The 26,571-nt window shown below is 49.7% G+C and overlaps 1 protein-coding gene and 1 pseudogene across 2 annotated transcripts; one reads left to right on the top strand and one right to left on the bottom strand.

Moving 5' to 3' along the window:
• Nucleotides 1-1,505: 1,505 nt before the first annotated feature.
• On the bottom strand, nucleotides 1,506-25,606 carry CIMAP2 (ciliary microtubule associated protein 2; the record flags this gene model as incomplete). The annotated part of the gene is given in 13 exon segments (XM_079942305.1): nucleotides 1,506-1,671; nucleotides 11,950-12,083; nucleotides 16,147-16,272; nucleotides 17,332-17,493; nucleotides 19,148-19,158; nucleotides 19,161-19,227; nucleotides 19,231-19,290; nucleotides 19,426-19,563; nucleotides 24,493-24,615; nucleotides 24,820-24,854; nucleotides 24,857-24,983; nucleotides 25,444-25,539; nucleotides 25,541-25,606. Coding segments are annotated over 13 exon segments (1,218 nt in total). The 3' UTR covers nucleotides 1,506-1,598.
• On the top strand, nucleotides 12,977-13,828 carry LOC307193531 (charged multivesicular body protein 4b-like; annotated as a pseudogene). Its single transcript has one exon. The product of its transcript is annotated as a charged multivesicular body protein 4b-like (transcript).
• Nucleotides 25,607-26,571: the final 965 nt, after the last annotated feature.

Raw genomic sequence — 26,571 nt, 5'->3', positions numbered from 1 at the left:
AGATGTGGTACATATATACAATGGAATATTACTCAGCCATAAAAAGGAATGAAATTGAGTCATTTGTTGAGACGTGGATGGATCTAGAGACTGTCATACAGAGTGAAGTAAGTCAGAAAGAGAAAAACAAATATCGTATATTAACGCATGTATGTGGAACCTAGAAAAATGGTACAGATGAACCAGTTTGCAGGACAGAAGTTGAGACACAGATGTAGAGAACAAACGTATGGACACCAAAGGGGGATAACGCCAGGAGGGTGGGGATGGTGGTGTGCTGAATTGGGTGATTGGGATTGACATGTGTACACTGATGGGTATAAAATTGATGACTAATAAGAACTTGCTGTATAAAAAAAGTAATAATAAAAAAAATTACTAGGATTTTGATTGGTATTGAATCTATAGATGAATTTGAGGGAATTGGCATCTTAACAACATTGAGTCTTTTGATCCATGATTATGGTATATCTCTCCCTTTATTTAGGTCTTCTTTAATTTCTCTCAGCAGAGAGAAATTTTATAGTTTTCACTGTACAAGTCTTATACCTCTTTTGTCAAATTTATACCTAAGTATTTGATAGTTTTGATGCTATTATATACGGCATTTTCAATTTTTGGTTGTTTATTGCTAGTGTATAGCAATAGTTGATTTGGGTATATTGATCTTATTTCCTGAAACGTTGCAGACTTATTAGACCTACTTGCACCTAGTTTGGCTTATCAACCTTTTTGAGGATTCAGTAGTATTTTATTTTCGATACACAACATGCCTGTGAATAAATTCAGTTTTACTTCTCCCAAAACAGTCATTTTGACATGAGTGACAAAGTAACTTCTGTAAGGCACTCATGCTCTTAAGATTGTTTGAAGTATTTTTTATCATTATGTGAGCTTTGTGGCTGAGGCTGTGAGTCTGTCTCCTCTTTTCTAAAGACAACACACTCCTGCCATCCCACCCAATCTCTCACTGTCCAAAAACAGTGAGGGCAGAAGCTCAGGACATTGTGACCAACCCGCACAGACCCACATCTGGGCTAGACTGGCGTGCCCACGAGTTCTGACTTTGGGAGTGGAACTGTTTGTTCCCAATGGCTGCATGATTCCTGGAGGTCAGCAGCCTCCTCATGGCATTTGGCCCTGCTGAGCTTCCAGGAACATCCTGGGATGGAGATGGAGTATTCCCAGAGAGGGCCTACAGCCACCTTAGGACATATGCTCCACTCTCCCAACTCTCTTTGGGTTTTACTGATCAGGGATCCAAGGACTTTGGCTTTAGAATAAAAGGGGTTCCAAGAGTGTCAACCACATTCCACCCCTTTAGTCCATCTGCTGTCTGGCTCCCATGTTCATGTCAGTAGCCAATTCTCAGGATAATTGATCTCTCGTATCAAAAGATATCTGGCCCAGCAGACATCATGACCTCCCGGTAGACATCTCCAGCAAAAGTGATCCCACCACACCTCTCCCCTCTTCCAGGCATTCCCATGTGTCCTTTCTCCAAGACCCCCCTTTCCCACTCCTACCCTCCCATCCCCAGATCTGTCTTCAGGCCTTTGGGTCCTCCAGTCACTGCAGGCTGTCCTTCATGTGCGACTTTAAGGAATAGGATCTGAATTGTAATCCACAGTTGGAGAGCACGTCCCCCTAGTAAAAGGTGTGATTCTTTCCCTTTAAAAGACAGAGAAAGAGAAAATGGAACTGGTCCCTTGGAAGAGATTGAGCCCCCCACCCCTGGAGGGGCACCCACAGGGGATGAACAGGGTGCTTCCTAGGGGATCCTACATTAGTTGAGAGGCCAAAATTGATAACCTCTAGAGCCTTTCCAACAAAACAGCCTGGTTCTAAGGAGGAAATTCCTCTGCTATGCACCTACTTTGGCTCATCAGAGCCCCCAAACCAGTTTGTAAGAACTTCAAATACAAAATCCTAGCACCTAAAAGACCATCCCAATAGGGAGACTGAGGGTCACAAAAAGGAGGGAACTTGTCTGAGGTCACCCTGATGACCAGAATTCCAGCCCAGAGCCCCTGACCACAGTCTAACATCCCTCCCATTGCTCGGATTCTTTCCTAAGGGTGGAACCCATGAGGACTCTCTCTGGTTTCATCTCAGAAGCCATTTGGAAGGTGGCATTTTATAAGAACCCCTTGCTTTGTGTGTCCAACAGCATATACCAGCCATTATGGTGCACACATGTATGTGTTTGTTCATTGTCTGTCTTTCCCACCAAGACGTAAACTTGATGAAGACAGGACTTTGATGTCTTTATTGATATTTCCCCTATGCCTAGACTGTTTCAGGTGCTTGAAAGGTGGTGTCCACAAATATCTGTCAAAGGAAGGCAGGCAGGAGGGCGGGCTTACAGGGCCAAAGAGGCCTTTATGATGATCCGGTGGGTCTCCGTGCCTTCTGCTCTTCAGTCCTCCCCAGCCCACTGCCCCTGGCCTGGCTCAGAGCCTCAGCTCTCACCTGACACTAAGTCGGCCTCCTTGTCTCCATCCGGCCCCATCCCACTCCCCTACCCAACAATGCCACAGAGTACGTCTTTAAAACACAAGAGTTACTTCCCATTTAAACCCTTTTGAGGGTACGGAAGAAAATATTTGCACAATACATGTCTGATAAAGGATGTATGCCTGGAATATATAAAGGACTCTCAACACTTAATAGAAGAAAACAAGTAACCGTTTTTAAAAATGTGCAAAAGAAGAGATATGGAGGAGGTACATGAAAAAATGCCCAACATCTTGTCGTTAGAGAAATGCAAATTCAAACCACAAGGAAATACCCCTATTAGGATGGCTAAATTTGGAAGGAAAAAAAGCCTTATAATACCAAATGTTGACAAGAATGTAAAGCAATTAGATCCACATACATTGTTAGTGGGAATACAACCTTTTCAGAAAATAGTTGGGCAGTTTCTTATAAAGTTATACATACATTTATCAAGTGACCTCGAAATCCTACTCTAGATATTTCCCAAAGAAGAACAAAAGCATATGTCTACATGAAGACCTATATGGGACTGCTTATAGCAGCTTTATTCAAAATTGCCCAGACTGGAAACAACCCAAATGGCCCTCTCCTTGAAAGTGGATAAACTGTGGTATATCCATTCAAGAGAACACAAGTCAGCATTAGAAAGGGACAAACTGCTAATATAAGCAACAGTATGGATGAATCTCAAGAACACCATGCAAAATGAAAGAAACAAGATTCTACATACGGCATGATTCCATTTATATGACATTCTGGAAAAGGCAAAACTATAGGGCTGGTAATCACATCAGTAGTTGCCAGGGGCTGGGGCCTACAAATGGCACAAGGAAACTTTTAGGGGTGATGGTAATATCCTTTATCTTGCTTGTTTGGGTGACTAATTACATGACTATATACATTTGTCAAAACTCACAGAACTGGAAAAAAGATCTCATAGAGCTATATACCTAAAAAGGGTGAATTTTACTGGCTGTAAGTTTTACTATTATAAATCTAACTTTTAAAAAAATCCTTCTGTGGCTTCTCACAGGTCAGATAAAGTCTGAGCAGCTTAGCTTCACAATCAAGCCCTCTGAGGACTGGCCTAACCAATCCCACCTGCCTTATTCTCTGCGATTCCCCTTTACACACTCCATACATCATCCGAATCGAACCATCTAGGGTTTTCCGGACAGGTCCTGAGCTTTTTGGCTTCCTTTCCTTTGTTCATGCTCTTTCCTTTGTCCTAATTTTTCTCCTCCCTGAAAGAAGTGAACACCTGTGGAAAGAACACAGCTTGGAACCCTGGGGACGGGGGATTCTGTGCTGGATTTCCTAAGAGTCCCCCTTTCCTGTTCAAACTTCCAAATCTCCCACCAAAGCAGCATGCACAGAGGCCCAGGAGGTCCAAGGGGAGTGACCGGGTGTGAGCAGGTGGGGCGAGGACAGGAAGACTGGCCATGGTGAAGGCTATCTGTGCCTTAGCCTTCCTGGGTTCAAAGGGCCTTCTCTCCTGGTCTCACCCTCCAGAACGCTGTGGGTAAAAGAGTGGGGAGAGCATTCTGGACATAGAAAAGTCCCAGGCCCCTCCTGCCCTCATCCTTCTCACACTACCCTGTAACTGTAGAACAGGGGTTGAGTGCCTTCCCCAGAAAGGTGGGAGCCACTCTGGGACAGAACTGCTGTCTGTCTGGTTCTCTTCTGCCATGTCCCAAGATGTGCCCGCCACATAGCAAGTTCTCAATTAATGTTTGAAGATTACATGCATGAATGCTGTTGCCTAGCAGCAGCTTTAGGAAATCCCTTTCTCTCGCCAAATTTCAGTTGTCTCAACTGAAAAACATTGAGAGCAATTCCTACCTTTTAAAGTTATCGTATACAGTGAATACATATAAAATCACTTTGAATATTATAAATATACTCTAGTGATATGAGAATTTATTATTGTTGTTATAAAAATGGATACTTATGATTTCAATGTCAGATTTCTGGATAAGGAATGTGACTTTAGTTAAAAATCCTAAAAAGTTAGTATGCCTACTGAAGTATTTAGGAGGAAGTATTGATGTCTGCCATTTACTTTGAAATTTATCAGATTGTAAGGTAATTCATAGATGGGTAGAAGGATGATCATAGATAGGTGATTCACAGATTAACAGACAGGAAGCTATGTCATAAAACAAGAAGAATAAAACATTAATGGTAGAATCTAAGTGATGCATATACAAGGGTACACTGTAAAATCCTTTCTATTTTGGTGTACGTTTAAATTTTTCGTAAAACAATGTCAAGTGAAAACACTTAGGAGAAATAAGCTTCTGCCCGATCGAACTGGAAGTTTCCTTTGCGTGGAGCACTGACTCATCCTTTAACAAATCTGCATTGAGCTCCTTCTATACGTGCCAGCCAGACACTGGAGTTTGAGAATAGAGAAGTTCTCTTTAGTAGGGACCACAGGCATGTGAATAAATAATTACAATATAAAGGGAAAGTGCTCCCAACTGGGAATGCACAAGAGGCTGAGAATACAGAGGCATTGTCTGGAAAAATCAGGGAAGCCTTCATATTTAAGCAGAGTTGTGGAGGATAAATAGGAATTTTCCAGACAGAAACTAGGAGAAGAGTGTTTCAAGAACAGATCACAGTGTGGCCAAAGCGTGGCCTGGCTGGAGTGCAAAGCGAGCATGTCCACACGGCCAGAGGGTGGCCAGATGGAGTAGAGACCAGGCTGTAACAGCCAGAAAGGTGACCAGGTGGAAAACTTGCTCCATGGGTCCATCAGCCACATTTATGAAGCACCTCCTATGTGTATAGCTCTAAATAATGGAAAGCAAAAGGCTGCCTTTCCACACGGGAGTCAAATCCCAGGCTGCCTCGCTGGAAGCCCAGAACCAGCGGTTTGGCAGGAAGAAGCAGGTGAGGCTTGGCAGTGACAGGTGAGAAAGATTAGCTGTCACTACACATTCCAGAAGGAGACTTTACAACTCTCCCACACACGCCCTCCCTCGCCTGGACTGAAGACAGCAAATTGTTCAAGGCCAAGTTGTGTTCCACACCCATGGCCTCTGCAAACCTGGCCAAGGAGGAGAGGCTGAAGTACAGGACCTGAGTCAGAGCCCTGGTCCCCGCCCTGCCTGTTTGGCTGCGGGCCTCTGAGCCATTTCCCCCACCTCTGCAGGCACTCACGTATAAGATGGGAAGACAGCCCTGACCATCGCTCTTTGCCTTTCTACAGCAGCCTCGCAGTCTGTGGACCCTACACTTTTCCATCCACACCCACACTGAGTCGTGGCCCGCATCCTACAGCCGAAGCAGGGATTGACAATAGCACATCAACATGGAGGAGTTGTGAGGCCCCAGTGAGAGCACCTCCATCCTTCCAGACTCGACTTGTTCTCATTAATTCTTTACTCCTGCCTTAGTTTTAAATTTATTTTGACGTTTTTAAACTTCTAGAGTAGAATGATTGCTTCTGTTGGTTTCAATCTTTCATATTTAATATTAAAAGCTATTAAAGCTATGAATTTTCCTCTAATGGGTGCTTTGACAATATTACATAGGATTTTTTTTTTTTTTTTTTTTGTGGTATGCGGGCCTCTCACTGTTGTGGCCTCTCCCGTCGCGGAGCACAGGCTCCGGACGCGCAGGCCCAGCGGCCATGGCTCACGGGCCCAGCCGCTCCGCGGCATGTGGGATCTTCCCAGACCGGGGCACGAACCCGTGTCCCCTGCATCGGCAGGTGGACTCCCAACCACTGCGCCACCAGGGAAGCCCCTTACATAGGTTTTGATACAGAGTTTTTATTGTAATTAATTTCTAAATGGACTGTAATTTCAAACTAGATTTTCTCTTAGACCCAAGAGCTTTTAAGAAGACTACTTACTAGTTTCCAAGTACTTGGTTTTGAGGGTTATCCTTTTATTGTTAATGTCTTGTTTTATTGTACTCTGTTTAGAAAAAGTAACCTAAAATTTTCTATGTAGGGTGTTTTTAATTTAGATATTTTAAATGAAATTTTCTTAGAAGATTAACTTTTATAAGTGTTCCATGAATATCTGAAAATGATGTGGAGTAAAACACACCTATTCAAATCCTCTAAATAATTATTTACATGTTCTTGTCTGTCAAATTCTCAGGTCTATTAAGAATTCCCGGGCTTCCCTGGTGGCGCAGTGGTTGAGAGTCTGCCTGCCGATGCAGGGGACACGGGTTCGTGCCCCGGTCCGGGAGGATCCTGCATGCCTCGGAGCGGCTGGGCCTGTGAACCATGGCCGCTGAGCCTGCACGTCCGGAGCCTGTGTTCCGCAACGGGAGAGGCCACAACAGTGAGAGGTCCGTGTACCACAAAAAAAAAAAAAAAAAAAAAAAAGGAATTCCCATTATGATTGTGGGAGTTTGTTGCTGTTATTTTGAGTGCGTGAAGGTTCACGGTTTTTATAACTTCTTCATGGATTTCATTGTTTACCATGATTAAATACTCATCTTTGTCCCATTTAATATTTTTGCCTTGAATTCTATTTTGCTTGGTATTTGTATTACCACTTTTTGCTGTTGTTCACATTTATCTGGTAAATCATAGCTAGATATATTCTTACATTTTATGTCTTCCCCTTTGTTGCGCTCCTATGCTAATTCATTTTTCACTTGCAGTATACCCCTCAGTAATATTTTCAGAAAAGATACATTTGGTATACATCCCAAATTCTTGTGCACCTCTATTTGCCCATGAATGATAGTTTGGCTACATAGAGAATTCTAGTCTCAAGTCTTTTTCTTGTGGTATAAACAGTGTTTTCTATCATTCATGTTTCAGAAGAGAGGTCCAAAACATGTCTGATTGTCTTTTATCTAGATCGTAGGTTATTTGTCTTCTTAGATCTGACATCTCCAAGATTTTTACTTTACTTTTGAAACTCAGAAATTTCACCACACTTTTAGTGGATTGAATGCGTATATTAACCTCCATCCCTCCTGAAATCTCACTAAAACAGGAGTAAAGGAATACAAATTTAAACTCATACCCACAAGGACAAAAAGCATAGAAGCAGCAGCAGTAAGAGAGAATATTTAGGAAGTTGAAAAGCAGATGGAAGAATGGTAACTATGTTAGCATACCCAAGAAAGCTAAATCCTAAAATAGAAGAAGTTAAAGCTAAGAATTCCCTCACTCCAAAAGACCGAGGAATTGGCAGCACTAGGTACCCCTGGAATTGGGAGTGCACCAACACAAGGATATGGATTGAATGTCTGTGTAATATCAACCTCCCTCTCCACTCTCTGCAGCCAGATGAATACCCTTCATGAATGAAGATTGCAGAATTTATTCTCTGGAGACAGAGAGGTTCTCTGTACAGGATGATACCGGGAAGAGTTGATGTCACGAGTATCCTATTTAAAACAGGGAATCAAATGGGAGTTTGATCACTAAATATTGAGATCTCTAAGTTCTTCTCCCCCACGTAACGTTCTGGCAGCCAGATTTACATCTCTCAGAAGAGCTTTCTCCAGCCAAGGCCAAGGGAAAAAGATCTAACAACACTGACACTGAAATTCCCCCAGTGAAAACACTCAGCTTGGTCATGCTATGGTGAACCAATGGTCAACAAGTGCCCCAGAGTCTCTAGTAGGATTTTCAATTAGACATGAGTGCACTGTCAAGGATCACCAGATATTTGAGAAAAATCTCTGATATGGAAGATTGAGGCCAAAACAAACACGTGAAAAAAAAAAATTGAAACAGAAGGAGACTATGTCAGGCAAATTTGTCTTAATAATATCTTCAAAGGATAAGAAAGCATTGTATCCATGAAATATGAGCATGTTGTTACTAAAAGGAACATTCAGAAAACAAAAATAACTCTTAGAAATTAAAATATGAACTCAGAAATAAAAAACTCAGTGAATGAATGAGAGAACATTTCTCATCACCTGAAAACAGTCAGCAGCGCAGCAATACTCAGGGCAGAACCAAGCACAGAACAGGTCTTTCAAATGAATCAATCCATGAAAGAGCATATAAGGAAATCCTTCTTCCCAACTTATGACTTACCTTCTGTGCCTCGTGGCAAAGTCCTCCTGACCCAAGAGTCCAATTGAGTTGGGGCTTCGTGAACAATGAACCTGAGTCCCAGTGAGAATCAGGCACCGGCCTGACCATCAGACACCCTCAGGCACCTGATGGTTGGCTTCCATTCAGTAGCATTCATAAGCCTTAATTACGCCCAGCCATGTCCTGTAGAGTATAAAGTATTTCCCTTTTACAGATGGGAAAACTGAGGTCTGGAAGACAAAGGGTGACTCTTGGCTAGAGATGGGTCCACAAGAACCCATAATTGGTGTAGTCTGCCTCAAGAGTTCTTGTCCTTTTTTTATTTGTTTTTTTCTAATTATAAAAATAATATATGTTTACTTTGAAAAATTCAAACATTTCAGAAATAAAACAAGGTAGAATGCAAAAGACCCCCCAGGTGTAACCATGGCCAACAGTCTGGGGCCTAGTCCTCCATGGGGTGTTGTCAAATGCCTGTGGCAATGCATTTGTTAATGGGATTGTTAGTCTCCTATTTTTTAATATTCATATGTATTTACTCTTTCAGACAAAGCTTATAATAAATGTATTCAATTCCCCCTACCAACCCCCTTACAATTTGATTAAAAATGGCACTAAATGTGTGCATCAATGAGGAGAATTACTATTTTTTCAATATTGAGCCTTTCCATCCATGAACCTGGTATTCGCTCCAGTTATTCAGGCCTTCTTTAACATCTTTTAGTAAAGGTTTATATTTTTCTCCATTTATGCCTTGAATATACTTGATTAACTTTATCCCAATGCATTGTATTGTGTAGCTCATAAGAATAGAATCTTTTTCTCAATTAAGTTTTCTATTTGTTGTGGCTGCAGAATCAAAGGAAACTATTTACACACTTTATTGCACTTGCTTCCTTACTTTGCAGTTTTAAAATGAACTCTCGGGACTTCCCTGGTGGCGCAGTGGTAAAGAATCCACCTGCCAATGGAGGGGACATGGGTTTGATCCCTGGTCTGGGAAGATCCCACATGCCGTGGAGCAACTAAGCCTGCGTGCCACAACTACTGAGCCCGTGTGCTACAACTACTGAAGCCTGCACGCCTAGAGCCTGTACTCCTCAGCAAGAGAAGCCACCGCAATGAGAAGCTCACGCACAGCAATGAAGAGTAGCCCCTGCTCGCTACAACTAGAGAAAGCCCGCATGCAGCAATGAAGACCCCACGCAGCCAAAAATAAATTATTTTTTTTAAAAAAAGAGTGAATTTAAATAAATAAATAAAATGAACTCTCTTGGATTTCTTTAGGTAAACACACATACCATTATAAATTGTGATGATTTTGCTCTTCTTTACCAATATTTTTATTTCTTGTCTTACTACATTTGCTAGAACCTCCAGAACAATGTTGAATAATGCCACTGATATAGGCATCCCTTTTTTGTTCTTGACTTCATGAGAAACCTTTGGTATTTCACTGTCACATTTAATGATTTTGGCCTCTACTTTCAAAGCTCCCACCCTCCCTCAGGGTGAAATGCCCTCCTGTTCCTCCCTGTCTCTATCAAATCTCCATCTTAGTAGTCTTTTCCTTGGGTCTTTGACAACAAAGGGTGATTTAAGCCATTGTAGTTTCTTTTCCTGGGTGATGTGCATTTTCAGCCTCTGTAAAGAACTTACCCCTTGTCCCCAATGTTCATTGCAGCACTATTTACAATAGCCAGGTCATGGAAGCAACCTAAATGTCCATCGACAGGTGAATGGATAAAGAAGATGTGGCACATATATACAATGGAATATTACTCAGCCATAAAAAGGAACGAAATGGGGTCATTTGTTGAGACGTGGATGGATCTAGAGACTGTCATACAGAGTGAAGTAAGTCAGAAAGCAAAAAAAAAAATATCATATATTAACGCATATATGTGGAACCTAGAAAAATGGTACAGATGAACTGGTTTGCAGGGCAGAAATTGAGACACAGATGTAGAGAATAAACGCATGGACACTAAGGGGGGAAAGCGGCGGGTGTGTGTGTGTGTGTGTGTGTGTGTGATGAATTGGGAGATTGGGATTGACATGTATACACTGATGTGTATAAAATGGATGACTAATAAAAACTGCTCTATAAAAAAATTAATTAAATAAAATTCAAAAATTAAAAAAAAAAAAAAAGAACTTACCCTTGTATTAACAAGACGGAATTCGGCCAAGACCTAGCAGCAGCTAAGGGCCCGGAAAGCCAGCACTTACAACATACCTACAAAACATCATCCACAGGGCAGGGCACATTTACATGCATTATGGCCTTCAGTCCTTAAAGCAGACTCTACAAGGTGGTTATTTTGTTTACTCTCACTTTTCAGATGAAAGTCTGTCTCCAAGTAACATGTCCTAGGTTGCACAGCTGAGTAGTAGACACAGAATTCTAAGCCAGTTTACAAGGGAAATCCTGTAGCACTCACGCAACGGGAGAGGCCACGGCAGTGAGAGGCCCACATACCGCAAAAAAAAAAAAAAAAGAAGACACAGGTCTACTTTGATAAAAATATTTAAAAGCTGGGGGTTTTTTTGTTGTTTTTTTTTAACCTCTCACTGTTGTGGCCTCTCCCGTTGCAGAGCACAGGCTCCGGACGCCATGGCCATGGCTCATAGGCCCAGCTGCTCCGCAGCATGTGGGATCTTCCCGGACCGGGGCATGAACCCGTGTCCCCTGCATCGGCAGGCGGACTCTCAACCACTGCGCCACCAGGGAAGCCCTAAAAGCTGTTTTTAAATATTTAGATCTGGTCCCCCAGAATCTGGTCCTCATGCTCTCACCAGAATTTCCGATGACAGAATTTCCAATTCTAAAGTCCATGTTTATTCATATTTTAACATTTCTGAAGTTGAGATTATACGGCAATTGATGGTATCTTAGGTCAATAAGACACGGCGGCAGCTAACATTTGCAAGCTGTTTTACAGTTAGCCACAGTATTCCATGCACTTTTTTCTTTAGGTTTCACAGCAACTTCCTGAGGTGAGTTTTCCCAGCCCCGTTTTCAACACCAAGAAGCAGATTCCATGTGGTGATGCCATGCAAGGTAATCCTAGACTGTGTGGGTTGTGGGTGGAGGAGCTAGCCTCAATGGAGTTCCTTTTCTCCTTACCACCAACTTTAGACAGAATATTCCATTTGGGTCTCCACCGTCTCCTGCTCATTGACAGCTGAGGGAAGTGAGGCTCAGAGAGGTTAAGCGATGTGCCCCACCTCACATAGCCAGTAAGCATCAGAGCCAGGATCTGAACTCTTTCCACTGCCACAGCTGTTTGCCTGGCACTAGGGGCGGCAGCTGTGCTCCCATGGGAACCAAGCACAAGATGCTGGAGCCCCCAGCCCAGCCCAGGGTAAGCCCCTCTGTGCCCTTGCCCCTCTGCTGGAGCTCCAGTGGCACTCACTGCATGAGCCTGTCCCGGGCTGGGTCCAAGAGGTAGCGCTTGGATCCACCCATGAACAGGGACCGGTATCGCTGCCGATGGTCCTTTGTCTCCATCAGCTGGGTGTTGAGGTAGCGACCCACACCCACGGGGTTCTGCACCAGGGAGAAGAGGCAGGACGTTAGCAAGCTGGATGCCTGGCTTGGAAACCTGATCTCAGGCCTCCTCCCCTCCCTTTAGGCTCCTCCTTACTCCATCTGCTACACAATGAATCGTGTTCCCCAAAGAGATGTGGAAGTCCTAATCCCCAGGGCCTCAGAGTGTGAGCTTATTTGGAAATAGCTGCAGACGTAATCAATAAGATGAGCTCATACCGGAGTAGGGTGGGTCCTTAATCCAATGTGACTAGTGTCCTCATAAGCAGAGACATACAGGGGGAAGATGGCCATTCAACATGGAGGCAGAGGCTGGAGTGATGCACTTACAAGCCAAGGAGTTCCAAGGATCGCCAGCCACCACCAGCAGCTACAAAGAGGCCAGGAAGGATTCTCCCCTACAGGTTTCAGAGGAAATGCGGTTTTGTCGATACCTGGATTTCAGACTTCTGGCTCCCAGAACTGAGAGAGGATAAATTTCTGTTGTTTTAAGCCATCTAGTCTGTGATACTTTGTTAGGGCAGCTTTAGGAAATGAATACACCATCCCACCCAGAAACCCGGGTTGTAGTACAAGAAGCGCCAGTGGAGAGGTTCAGAGAGGAGATGTAGCCTGTCCAGAGTGACGAGTGAGGGCAGGAGAATGGCAGGACAGGAAGCTGCCGCTTGTAGAGAATCTGTCCCAGGGTCAGACTGGGTCCCCAAGCGAAGACTCTCTCCCCTTGGAGGAGGTGCAGGCTGGAGGTGAGAAAAGGAAGAATGTAGCGACCTGACCGTCTGGACCTCACAAGAACCGAGCAGGGCAGAGGGTGTGGGCACACTGGGGGCCAAGGCATCGCTCGGGAGACAAGGAGGTGGAGTGGAAGAGGGAGAGCTGGGGTGTGGGCCTGCGGGATGGGGCAGGGGGAGCTTAGTAGGAAGGCAGGTTCCAAGCAAGATGTTCCCAGGGAAACCAGGAGAAAGCCACAGCTTAAAAAAACACAGCTGTTCAAGAGGGCTGCGGCGGCAGGGGGTGGCAGGGCGGGGAGCAGGCAGTGCAGGCTGGCACGTCCAGCAGCAGCAGTGTCAGTGTTTGGGCAGCTGTTCGGGGCTGGAGGGGGTAAAGCCGGCAAGGGCGGCCCAACCCCCCCCACCCCCCGGGAGGCCATCCAGAGGCTTTGGAACACAGAGGAGATGCTCAGTAAGAAGTAAGAATTCCTGGAGAAGAAGATAGAGCAGGAGCTGATGGCCGCCAAGAAGCACGACACCAAAATCAAGCGTGCTGCCCTCTAGGCACTGAAGCGCAAAAAGAGGTATGGAAAGCAGTCGGTACAGATCAACAGCACGCTGTCAACCATCGAGTTCCAGCGAGAGGCCCTGGAGAATGCCAACACCAACACCGAGGTGCTCAAGAACGTGGGCTATGCCACCAAGGCCATGAAGGCTGCCCACGACAACACGGACGTCGATAAAGCTGATGAGTTAACGCAGGACATTGCTGACCAGCAGGAACCTGCAGAAGAAACTTCAACAGCTACTTCAAAATCTGTAGGCTTTGGAGAAGAGTTTGACGAGGAGGAGCTCGTGACAGAATTAGAAGAACTAGAACAGGAGGAACTAGACAAGAATATGCTGGAAATCAGTGGACTGGAAACAGTCCCTCTACCAAATGTTCCCTCTATATCCCTACCAACAAAACCCACCAAGAAGAAGGAAGAGGAAGACGACGACGTGAAGGAATTGGAGACCCGGGCTGGATCCACTTAACCGGTCCAGTGCGGGCTGGGCCCAGTCTGATGGCCTGCGCGGCGGGCAGGCACGTGCGTGTGCAGGGCAGGCAGGTTCCATCACTCTCGAATCTTCCTCCAAAGCAGTAGGGCAGCATCACTGCTCACTCTGCATAGCATGGTCTGCACCCAGCGGGACAGGCAAGGGGCGGGGGAGGTGCCTGCTGTTTATAATGTTGACTTTCTGTAAAATAAACTGTATTTGCAAATCCAACATTGAGCTTCTGGACTACACTGACTCCACTGCTGAACCTCAATGGATAGGGTCGACCGTTTGCAGTTGAAATGACCTGAAAATGTAGCCTCTGTCCTTTTAAGTCAGCTGACTTGTCACACATCTCTTTGTAAGACTTGTATGGTACTGGCAGGAGTTGTTTTGTATTTTTTTAATAAATTTATTTATTTTGTTTAATTATTTTTGGCTGTGTTGGGTCTTCGTTGCTCCGCCCAGGCTTTCTCTAGTTGCGGCGAGCGGGGGCTACTCTTCGTTGCAGTGTGCGGGCTTCTCATTGCGGTGGTTTCTCTTGTTGTGGAGCATGGGCTCTAGGCACGCGGGCTTCAGTAGTTGTGCCACGCGGGCTCAGTAGTTGTGACACACGGGCTTAGTTGCTCCACGGCATGTGGGATCTTCCCGGACCAGGAATCGAACCCGTGTCCCCTGCCTTGGCAGGCGGATTCTCAACCACTGCGCCACCAGGGAAGCCCAGGAGTTGTTTTTTAAAAGCCATAAGCTTTTCCTTGTCCTTAGCTGTAATAATGCATCTGATTTTGGTTTCCTTGAGAGCTGTATTTCTGTCCATCACCTGTGTACTGGCCCCTGTGTTTCCCACTCTGGCCCACTCCTCACTCCCACTCCCCTGGTCTTTTTGGAGTTTGTGACACTGATTTGAAATGGATGGTGTTCTCTTGAGAGCGCGTGAGATTGTTAGAGTTAAGTCCCAGCTATACATTTTTCTAACGTAGCTCTAAGGTCCTTGTTGCTGTTTGTGATAACTGATAGATAACTCATACATTTATAATCAGATGAAACTATGGTTTGCACTGTCTATTAAATATCTCAATTAATTAAAAAAAAAACAGCAGTTCAAAACCAGGCAAAACTAACCTGCACTACTGGAAGCCAGGAGAGGAACCACCTGACAGGGAGGGAGGTTGGGGGGTGGCCCTGGGGTGCTGGAAACGTGCCCTTCAACCCTCTGGGGGGTGGTTACATGGTGAGTCCATTTTGTGACAATTCATGGAACTCTTCACTTAGGACTCATGCTCCCTTCTCTATGGTTATTAGACCCCAGTAAAAGGTGGGCTTAAAAAATGAAGGACAGGAATGAGAAACGGAATGAGGCTGATGACCAATGCCATCTGGTGCATGAAGAAGGCAGGCACATGAAGGCAAGAGCTTAGCTGTCTTACACAAACACCAACAAACCGAAGATTACGTCATATATGGGGGATGGCTGCCTCTGGGGAGGGGGGGGAGAGGGGAGGGGAAGGCGAGGGGAGGGGAGGAGAGGGGAGGGGAAGGAGAGGGGAGGGGAAGGAGAGGGGAGGGGGAGGAGAGGGGAGGGGGAGGAGAGGGGAGGGGGAGGAGAGGGGAGGGAAGAGAGGGGAGGGAAGAGAGGGGAGGGGAAGAGAGGGGAGGGGGAGGAGAGGGGAGGGAAGAGAGGGGAGGGAAGAGAGGGGAGGGGGAGGAGAGGGGAGGGGAAGAGAGGGGAGGGGAGGAGAGGGGAGGGGAAGAGAGGGGAGGGGAGGAGAGGGGAGGGGGAGGAGAGGGGAGGGGGAGGAGAGGGGAGGGGAGGAGAGGGGAGGGGGAGGAGAGGGTCCTTGCTCAACCAGAGATGAGAAATGGGCCAACTCCCTGAGCTGCCCCTGAGGCCTCAAGACAAATATGAAGAGAATGGAGGGAGCATTTCCCTAGAAAATAAGAGAGTGGGATGGCTCTGGGTGATGTCCATTAGCACAGTGGTTCTCAAACTTGTCCCTGGAACACAGGATCAGCATCACCTGAGAACTCACTAGAAATGCAAGTTCCCAGGCCCCACCCCAGGCTTACTGAATCAGAAGGTCTGGCGTGGGGCAAGCCCTCCAGGTGAGGCTGATGCCCGCTCAAGTTTGAAAAACCACTGCCTGAGAGAAATGAGACAGTGGGAGTGGGTGTTAGTCCCTGGTAGAAAAAAAAGAGGTAGGATGGGCTCCCTCAGAGCATCAGTTCCCAGGGGGAAGGAGAACTTGGGGCTGCCTGTAGAATTAGGAGAGTGTTCCCTGCTTCTCACTGTCTATCCCCTACCCAGACGCACTCACCCAGGTTCCCAGAATCATCGGGGAGGCCTTTATGCCTATCCGCTTGGGAGACAGCAGGAACGGTGGTTGGTTGATGTGTTTGCATTCCTTCTCTGGAGGAAGCCACATACCGGGACCAGACATGGCCTAGAGGTGAGGAACAAAGGCTGAAAGCTTGGCGAGGTCTGGTGGTGGTCAGCCTGGGGCCAGGCCTGATGAGGGCTCTGGGCAGCTGACCTCACACCCCTGGCAGCCCTGAGACTTGAGCCAAGGATGGTAGGAGGTACCTGGCCACCTCCCAACTTACCAGGAGCCCATCCTCTGGGGGTGAAGGGGCCCTGCGGTACTCTCATGACCCCTGCCACCCACTCTATGCCCACTCATCAGCCTGAAACCTCTTTCCAGGTTCCCAAGGGCTCTCCCGGTCTGGCAGGGTCCAGAGAGGTGCTCCAGACCCCAGTCTGGGGAGCAGAAGCCACACGGACTTTGCAGCTAAATGAGCTGGGCTCCAATCTTGGCTCCTCCTCCTTGCTGGGAGCCTGGGCAAATCCCTTCCTATCTCTGGGCCTCAGTTTCCTTTCATGAAATGCAAAAGACAATCCCTCCCTCCAGGGGGCTGAAATGTGCCCTCCCCAGAGCAGGTGTTCAGGAAATGTTGGTACCCTTTTTCATTCCTCTGGACACGCCCACCTTCCCAAGCCCTTAGCAGTTCCCCCCCTGGGGGGCAGAACCTGCTTGGGGGTCGACTAATGTCCAGACCCTACTGCCGGAACCCCAGAAAGGAGCCCACCGCTCCCCTAAACAGAACCGGTGTGTGGCCTTCTGTCGGGCAGACCCCTTATTCACACTTGGTCCCGCTCCAGTTTTCCCCTCATCCTCTCTGCAGGGGAGGGAGGGGCAGAGATCAATGCCCACTGGGCACTTCCCGGGTGCCAGGCTCCATGCTATAGGCTCTAGTACTAACCTCAATGAATTCTCACAGCCACCTGGTCGTGCTCACGGGACAAGCATGTAAACAAAGGCTCAGAGAGTGACAGACACTGATCCAATGTGACTAGTAAGTACAATACCAGGATTGGGAACCAGGTGAGTCTGGTACCCAAGGGTGACCTTTCGGCTGAAATAGCCACTTCCACCCCACCCTGCCCCCGCAGGAAAGCCCCCTTCCAAGAGAAGAAGGAAGGAAGGCCATAGGGGCACAGTGACTAGTTTTGGGGGACACTGGCTAAGTGTGGCCCAATAAATTCTTTCTGGAGGGGCTTCCGGGTTGCGGGGAACTTTTGAAAAAACTCCACGCTTCTTATTGTGACATGAGTTAAGTTCTTCCATGAAGCTCTTGAAATTCATCAGTTCCCTGGGCCGTTTTTTCTGAGAAACAGAGGAGGAAAAAGAATATGTTATGTCAGGAAAAGCAAGAGCTGCGATGCTGGACCCTTACCACAGTCAGAGACAAGCAGTGATCCAATGAGGCATCACTCTCCCCCATGCCTGCCACTGTCCCATGGCCAGGCCAGTCCACCCTGACCTGGGCGACAGAGACGAAGCCCCCCAGCCAGGGGTGGGGTCAGTCTGATGGGGTCTCTAACAGCCCCTCCTCCGTGCGGTGCCCTGCAGCCCAGCTTGCCTTCATCCATTTCTTCTTTCTTTCACTTGTTTCGTGGACATTTACTGAGTCAGGCACTGTTCTAAGCAGGAGCGATAGTCCAAATATTTAAAAACCAGTGTGACGGGGGAACACTCAGGATTCTTAGGACAGCAAAACTACTCTGTATGATACTATAATGGTGGATACATGTTATTATATATTTGTCCAAACCCATTGAATGTACAACACCGAGAGTGAGCCCTAATGTAAACCGTGGGCTTTCGGCGATAATAATGTGTCAGTGTCGATTCACTGATTGTAAGAAATGTTCCCCTCTGGTGCTGATTACTGATAGTGGGGGCCTGGGCATGTAGCGGGGACAGAGGGAACATGAGAACCCTGTACTTTCTGCCCAATTTTGCTGTGAACCTAAAACTGCTCTTTAAAATGTTTATTTTTTAGATAACACAAAATAATATCCTGTGGCCTGGGCATTGGCTCTAGGGCCTACGGAGCGTCTGAGGCCCCTGCTCTGCTGACAGGACACCTTCGTAGCTGGTCATGGGGAGGCCTGGGAAGCCCCAGGGAGGAGCCAGGTTGCAGGGCTCATTCAATGGCTGTTTACCCACTGGTCCCAAAGAATTTCAACATTTCACCACCGCCACTTCCTAGCGCTCCTGATGCCTTTACCACAGCACCCACTCCCTGCTAACATTCTATATTGTTTTCACTTGCGATTGTGTTTCTTTTTGCACGAGAAAGTAAGCACTTACTAGAAAGTAAGCACCACTGGGGCAGGTTCCCCTGCACTTAGACGATTACCTGGCCCAAGGCACACATGAGTGAAGGCACAGTAGAGACAAAATAAACAGTTAGACAAATACTTAAGTCCAATTACTATGAAAGCAAAGCCCACGGTGCTCGGGATCACACAACAGGAATTTGACTGGTACAGGAAACGGGGGCATCAAGCTAAAATTCGACCTCAGCTTCCCCTCCCAGCCCTCCAGTTCTCTGCCACTAACCCAGTCAGCTTAGCTGGGTCTGAGATGGCTGGGAAGTGTCTCCCAAACAGCAGGACACCCAGGCCTGCACCATCTAGGTCCCTGCAGGCCTGACAGCCTGTCTCCCATCCAGGCCTGGTACTGGGGCCCCCTGCACCTACCTCCCCTGCAATTCGTGCTGGTACAGAGGAGAGGGGACTGGAGGTGAAGCCAGACAGATGCCGTGGGGTTCAATCCCGGCTCTGCCCCTACCAGCTGCGTGGCTAGCCTCAGTCTCCTCCTCTAACACAGGGCGCCTTACCCTGCCCTAGCTGGGAGGGGGGAGTGAGCAGGCTACGGGAAGAGCCCTGCGCAGAGCCTGGCACACAGGGTGCCGTGGATAGGTGAGGCCTGTTTTCCTGCCAGGGAAGGCATAGCCCGCCTGGGTACACACCTGCACAGAGTGTGTCCATAAGGCTGAAGCTTGCTTTGGTCACCCGAGAAAGTGTCATAGAGGCCGCAGGTGCCCATGGATCACGCCAGGTACGTCTCGATGCCACTTTTGAAGGTGTAGGTGCCCAGTGCCAGACTGCTCCCCTGGAACAGAGCACAGAGGACAATCTCTGCAGGTCCATCACCCCGTGGGGCCTCAGTTTCCCCATCTGCCCTGGATTCCCCCACCCCAGGTCTGCGCAGCAAGGTGGGTGATGCCTGGCCAGGGTAGGGGGATACCTGATGAGCCAAAGGGGGCGGTTTGTTGGTCATCCTGCACATGAGGCCCTTGGAATGAGACCGGTTCCAGGCACTCTCCTCCAGCTTCGTGTATGGGTTGCCCTTCTCCCCATAATTTCCAGGGCCTGGATAGTAGTTCTGGGGGCGAGAGGGAGGGACATAAAGGCTGTTAGTCCCACGCCTCGTGCTGCTGAGCGCACCTGAGGAAGAGATGCCCTCCAGAGGGTAACGGGATTTTCAGAGTCCCTGTGTGTTAACTGCCCCCCAAAACACACAGCACTGTGGGCCTGTGAGCCTCTGCCACTGCTCAGACCTTCAGTTCCAAGTTCAGACTTCACTGGGGCCCCACTGGTCTGTCCAGCTTATCCCTCACTGTTCCCTTCCTACATCTGACGCTTCAGCCAAAGTGAGGTCCTTGCTGGTCCCCAAACCTATGCCATTCTGGCAACCTCCTCGCCTTTGCTTGCTTGTGCCATTACAGCCCTTCCCGCCTTCTTGGCCTCGGAAAGTTCTTCTAATCCTGCAAAGCCAGCTCGAATGCCATCTCTCCTGGGAATGAAGGCTTCCTTCCCTGATCACCCCAGACAGCTGCTTGCTTTGGTGGCCTCGGAAATCCCAACCACTACACCCCTGTGTTATAGCCCTACGTTTACATGAATGGGTTTCCCACTGTGCTGTGAACAGTGCTGCGACCTGGAGGGATCTGGAGTCCTGGGTTCGAATCCTGACTCCACTGCTTCCTAGCTGAGTGACCTCGGGCATATGCCACTTACTCCTTCTTAGCCCCATGGCCCACATTTCAAGCACAGGGTTAGTAGAACTTTCTTCCAAGATAATGGGGATGATATGAAATAACGTCTATAAAGCCTCTTGCACGTGCCCAGCCCCTAGTGGGTGCCAACACCTAATAAGTCAGGGTGGGGTGGCTGTCTCGGTGGGGCGGGGTAGGAGAGAAAGAGGTAGGAGAGGTTGAGAACTGTGGCTGGAAGGAGGATCTGAAGCCTCGACGGCCAGGGTCGGAAATATGGCCTTTGTAGGTGGAATGAGAAGAGCCACCCTGCAGTACAGGTGGGTGAGTGGGTAGCCATCGTTGGGTCAAGACCCGGCAGGATGTTTTCTGCTGCTTTGCACCTTTTAGCCACACGGGATCGCTGCCACTCCACATATGGCTCAGCCCTGACTACCTCCAGTCCCTGGAACCTCCCAGGAAGCAGCCCAGAACCAGGCCTGGCAGAGAGGGTGGGTAGTCAGGCCGTGGCAGGCATCAGATTCATTCACCCTCAGAGGAACCAGAATGCACATTGCCTCCTTCCAGGGCCCACGGTTTCCAGGTATATTCAGGAGAAAAGCCCCAAAGTAGGAAGGTGGGTCTCAACATCATGTGTTGGCTGCTTTACTAGGCTTAATATCTTGGTCCTAGAGACATCCTGATGAGATCAGATCAGTGCCACTTGCAATGAATAGATGGGGAAACTGAGTCTCAGAGAGGCAAAGCTTGTGTCCAAGGTCCCACCTCCAGAAAGGGGCAGCACAAGGGTTCTAACTTCAAAATCCATGCATGATCCTCTGAGCTTCTACTGTTTCCCAGGCACTGTGCAGGCACCAGAGGTGGGAGAGAAATAAGCACCACGGTGTCTAGGGAGACCTCAGAAGCGAGGGTTATAACAAAGGGGTGGAGCTGCTGATCCCGGAGCTCACAGACCAGGAGGAGCCCAGTGCCGGCACTCTGTCGGCAAAGCCTCATCTCTCCCTTCAAACCTTCAGGTTCAGAGGTGCAGCAACACACCTGGGCTGATGTGAATACCCCTGACTTTAACTAGAATGTTATGTTTCAGGGCTTCTGGGACCCAGGCAGGAGTGCTTAATTCTGGGGGAAGTGGGAATTGTCATTTACAAGATTTCCTTTTAGGTGGACCTTGAAGAAAGAGTCATCTTCCCAGAAGATGAAGGGGTGGGACAGGTGTCCCAGGTGGAGGGGGCCATAAGAGCACCTTTGAGGCAATTGGGAGAGGTATACTGGGAAGAGAATGGGAAGGCCTTGAAGGCCAAGCGGGGCATCCAGACTTGATTCTGGGGCATGAGGACACTTAGGAAGGCAACTGGGGCAATAGTAGGTGACCAGGACATCAGTCCTGGGGGCGCCCCTGGGTAGGGGGAGTGTGGCTTGGGCTTGGGCAGAGGTCAAGGGGATGGAAGGAGGAGGATGGGAGACAGAAGCACAGATGCCCGTGACTACAGGAGAACAAGGTGCCCGTGGGCCTCCGGCTCTGGCCACTGGGCGGTGCCATTGCCCAGGAAGAGCAGGCCTGTGGGAGATGCTGACATCGCAGGAGCAGGGCATGCAGAGTTTGAGGAGCCTGGAGGACCCCGGGGTGGGGATCTGAAGCCATGTGCATGGAGCCTGGCTGCGCAAGAGAGAACACCCCACAGAGGGTGGTGGGGAGGGCAGGGCCTGGGAAAGAGAAGCCATGGAGGGAGGCTGGCGGAGGAGCTCCAAGGACACAGAGCCCAGTGTCCCCACAGCCAAGGGAGGGCAGAGCGTACTAGGAGGAGGATGGAGGCAGAGCCCAGTGCCAGCACAGGAGGCGCTGGCTTTGCAGGGGTGTGCTTCAACGGCCCATCCGCTCTGGGGAAGGGTTCACAGGACCCAAAGCAGGCACCCACAGCTTTGGCACTGGCGCTGCGGAGGCCCCCATGGAGAAGTCAGCACCCTGCACAGGTGGCATTTGTAGGCCTGTCCCACCCACACTGGGGGGACAACTGGAGGGACCAGAGGCCAGAGGAGGCCATCAGGTTCCCAGCCCAGAGCAAGATGGTAGCTGAGAAAGTCAGGCCTTGGATGTGAGCTCTTCCCGGGGCTGCCTTCTGCCCACTGGGGCAGTGCCACCTCCTTGAACTTTCTGTCCAGCCCTGAGCCCAGGAGAGTGGCTCGGGGAAATCCCGCAGGGCCCAGTGAGGTTACTGCAGGAGCAGATGTGGGGACCAGAGAGGAGAAGAGACAACTGGAACGGAGGGACAGGCCGTGGGACCTTCACCCTGCTCAGCCAACCCTCGCAGATGCTCCAGCGCTGGGGACCGGGCACAGGAGGAAACAGACAGCATCTGATTTGTTCCCCCAACTCCTCTGCCTTCAGTGGGGCTGGGCTCTGCCATTAGATCCTGTCCTCCACGGATGGTCAAGGAACAAACCAAGTGAGCCCAGCCTACGGGTCAAGTGCAGTTGTTACGTGTGGACACCTTGGACTCAATCCTGCCTCTGCCGCTTAGTAGCTCTGTGACCTTGGGCAGTCACTTAACCTCTCTGTGCTCGTTTTCTGTCTGTAAGTGGCGATGACAGTGCCTGCTTCACAGGGCTGTGGTGAGGACTACATTCATTAGTACCCTCACATGCTTAGAACAGTGCCTGGCACACGGCAAGTGCTGTATTAAGTGTCGGCTATTATTACTTTAGACTTGAAGGAAATCACTCATTTTTCAGTGCCTCCAGGCAGCCCCTCTCCCCACAGTGCAGTTACAGCTTCTGCACCTGAGGATGCATGTGCACGTCCCCTGAACGTGGCAAGGAGTAATTCCCAGGCTCCACAGAAGGCTTCACAGTGGTGAGGTGTGGAGGAAAAGCCCTGGCTTGGGGTTTGCCCATTTGGCCCACTGGGGCAAGATGTTTATCCTCTCTGAGCCTCCAGGGCCTCGTCTGGAGTGGTTATAAAAAATTAGAGTGTTTTGGAGAACCAGTACTTAGTAGGCAGGCATAGGCATAGTCCACAAAGACTTATCACGTGCCAGGCGCTGCTAGGACCTGGGGATTCTGCAGCGAACCAACCGGGCAGATGTGGTCCACCCTCAGGGGCTGCTGTGCTCTGGGGGAGAGACACTGAACCCACAGCCACAATTGGGGCTCCTGGGAAAGGGAGATGGCCCCTCATGGGTTCAGGTCAGACCTCGGAGCTGAGAGCTGAGGGATGAGCAGGGGGTCCTTAGGTGAAGGGGCCGCTGGGGGCGGAATGGTACTTCTGGTGGAGGGGAGAGCAGGGGCAAAGCACAGGGCGAGTGCTTTGCCTCACTTTGAGGAGTGAGGAGGGCAAGGGTGTCCAGCCCAGGGAGCGTGAGGGGCAGGGGAGGAGGGGTGGCACTGGCAGCGTGGGTGTGACTCCCGCCTTTGCCCACACGACCCTATGGAGCCTGAACCCCACTCATCCCGACCCACACCGATGCCACGGCAGCCCTCCCGCCACCCCCACTTCTCACCACAGTCACCTCCCCTCTGGATGCCTCCGATCCCCTCCCCCACAAGCATGTCACTCAGTACCCCCCCCCCCCACACACAGCAAAACCCTCCTCCGCTGTCCTCCCACAGCACCTGGAATCAAACCCGAGGCCCTCACCTTGCCAGAAGGGCCTCATGTCCTGGTCCTCACCCCTCTGCTCTTGCCTCCTCCCCCCTCACTCACAGATTCCGTGAGTCTCCATTGCTCACCTACCACAGGTTTTGCTCGAACACCACCTCCTCCCAGAAGTCTTCCCTGACTACCCTATAAATGGCACCTCATCGTTCGCCATCTCTCCCTGTCTCATTTTTCCCCATGGCCCTCATTATATATGATTTGCTTCTCTGTACCGTTGTTTCTACCACTAGGACCACAGCTCCACGAGGGCAGGGACCTTGTCTTCATCACTGCTGGATCCCCAGGGCCTGGAACAGTATGTGGCACTAGAGGGCGCTCAACCATTATTTACTGGATGGCTGGATGGCTATAGATATGGAGGAGTTTGTTGAGCACCTAATGTATGCCTGGCTCTGTGCCAGGGACTCAAAGATGAACCAGACCCATCCCTGCCGGCAGGGAGTTCCTGATCTGGTGGGGGAGACGCAGAAACCTACGACAGCCAGTGGGCTGAAAGCTGTGGAACTGGAAAGCAGAGGGGCTGTGGGGTCCCAGAGGGGAGCCTGGCCAAGCCTGGGAAGAAGAACGGTAGGAGAAAGGGCGCTTCCAGCCCCACCCAGGCTGCATGCTCTTCAGACAGAGCAGAGGGTAGGAGGGATCCCACCCCGTGTATGAGAACACCTACCCCAATGAGTCCTCGGAAGCGAATCTCCCCGGAGCTGAGCAGCCCCCGGGTGCTGCCCGGTTTCTCCTGCAACTCTTCTAAGAAGTCGTTGGAGTTGTAGGAGCCAGGCCCCAGCTCTTCCTTCTGCCCCAAGAGAAGAGAGCAGAGTTGAAAACTTTACACTTGGGAGTGTCCACGCGGGCAGGAGCCCAGGCGAGGATGTGTTCCTTAAAGGATGAGGTCTACCTGGGCCCGGGAGGACACTGCAGGTCACCCTGGGGGCAGGCAGGACCGGGCAGGAGGACCTGGCACCAGCAGTAGGGCAGGGTGGGGCCCCAGGGGCCTTACCTGCTGCCGCTTCTCTTTCAGGATGGCCCGGTACGGAAGTGGGGCAGCTGCGTCAGCCAGGTGGCTTCCTGGGCCTTGGCGCAGCCTGTGCCCACCTCCTTCTTCAACTTCTTGATGCTGAAGCAGGTCTCCTTGCAACCATAGGTCCCAGGTCCTATGTGGGACTGAGTCAGAGCACAGTCAGAGCGAGGCCAGCCACACCCACGAGTCCACCCACAGAGTCCACCCATCCTCTCCAAGCTGTCACCCTGACCTGGGAGTGGACAGGCAATACCCCTCTGGGGGCCCCTCCCCCAGCCCCGAGCCTGGCCCTCAAGGTGCAACCATGACATCCTCTGTCACTGGCCCCCTTACACTTCAGAGAGAGCCCGCAGCCAGTCTGTGCAAGAGCTGCAAGTGGAACCCAGGTCTCTGTGGATCCGACCCATGCTGTTTTCATTACAGTCCTGCGTTTATCAAACACATTGAGGCCCCAGCTCTGATTCAAGCTCTGAGCTGTGGGCTGAGGGCACGGAGGGGTGTGAGGCATGCCCCTTACACAGATCAGCTCATCTGTCACGGGGAGGGACTCGGAGGGGCAGTGGCCAGACCATGTGGGAGACTCGGGAAGCTATGCAAACTCACCACATCCACAGAGTAAACCCTGGAGTACGGGGCCTCCCTGAAGGTGCTGAACTTCTTCTGGTTGGGATAGACAGCAGAGACGTCAAACCTGGGAGGGACAGATGCCCAGTGAGAGGCACCCAGCCCTGATGAGGGCAGTTCTGGGTGGTGGGGGAGTTGGCATCCCACGGGAGGTGACTTTGGAGCTGGCCCATGAAGGATGAGCAGGGCTGCTGCCTCCTCAGGGTCTTCGTCCTTCCAGGTTCCCTCTCCCTAGATTCCATCCTTGTCCGGTTCCCTAACCCCCTGCTGGGAACCTTTACTCAAAATCACCTTCTCAGTGCAACCACCAGCCGCACCGCCCCCTGCACTCGCAGGCTCCCCCTCCCCACTTCCTTTTTCTCCATAGCCCTTATCACTAGCCAACATTTTATATCTTTTTCTTTTTTTGTTTATTATCCACTCCCATCACCCCTCCCATATGAAGGCAAGCTCATGAGCAAGGGCTTTGCTGTTTTGTTCACTATTTTATCCCCAGATGCTAGAACTGTGCCTGGAACATAGTAGGTGATATATATATATCACCTATCACATATATATATATATATATATATATACACACACACACATATATATACACACACACACACACACATATATATATATATATATATACCACCTATGATATGATACATATATCATAGGTGGTATATATATGATATACACACGATATATGTCATACGTATGAATGAAGAAAGACACCTGGGTTGAAATCCTACCCATGACTTTTGGGCTGAGTGACCTACTATGGGCCAGGCCACTTGGCCTCTCTGAGCAGCACATAGTAGGTGCTTCTGAAATGATTTTAAATAATAACGGTGGTAAAAGACTCTGGTCCGGGAAGTGCGGCAGGCAGGAGAGGTATAGAAAGTCCCGCCCCCACCCCTCACTGCCAGCCCTAGGCCCCCCCCGCCCCCCCCCGCCCCCGCCCCCCAAGGGAGCCCGTGAACCAGTTGGTGGCCATGGCGCTGGCCCGCCCGCCGCGGCGAGGTCCTCGCGGAACTCGACTGTGGGAGTTTTCCGCGCCCGCCGGCAGGCCAGACCGGCTTCTGCCACCGCCGCCACCGCTGCCACGGCAACCCAGGCCTT

The sequence above is a fragment of the Stenella coeruleoalba genome (assembly GCF_951394435.1).
Source record: "Stenella coeruleoalba genome assembly, chromosome: 1".
NCBI classification, from domain to species: domain Eukaryota; kingdom Metazoa; phylum Chordata; class Mammalia; order Artiodactyla; family Delphinidae; genus Stenella; species Stenella coeruleoalba.
The sequence above is the reverse complement of the archived record's forward strand: the minus strand, read 5'-3'. Positions and strand labels throughout refer to the sequence as shown.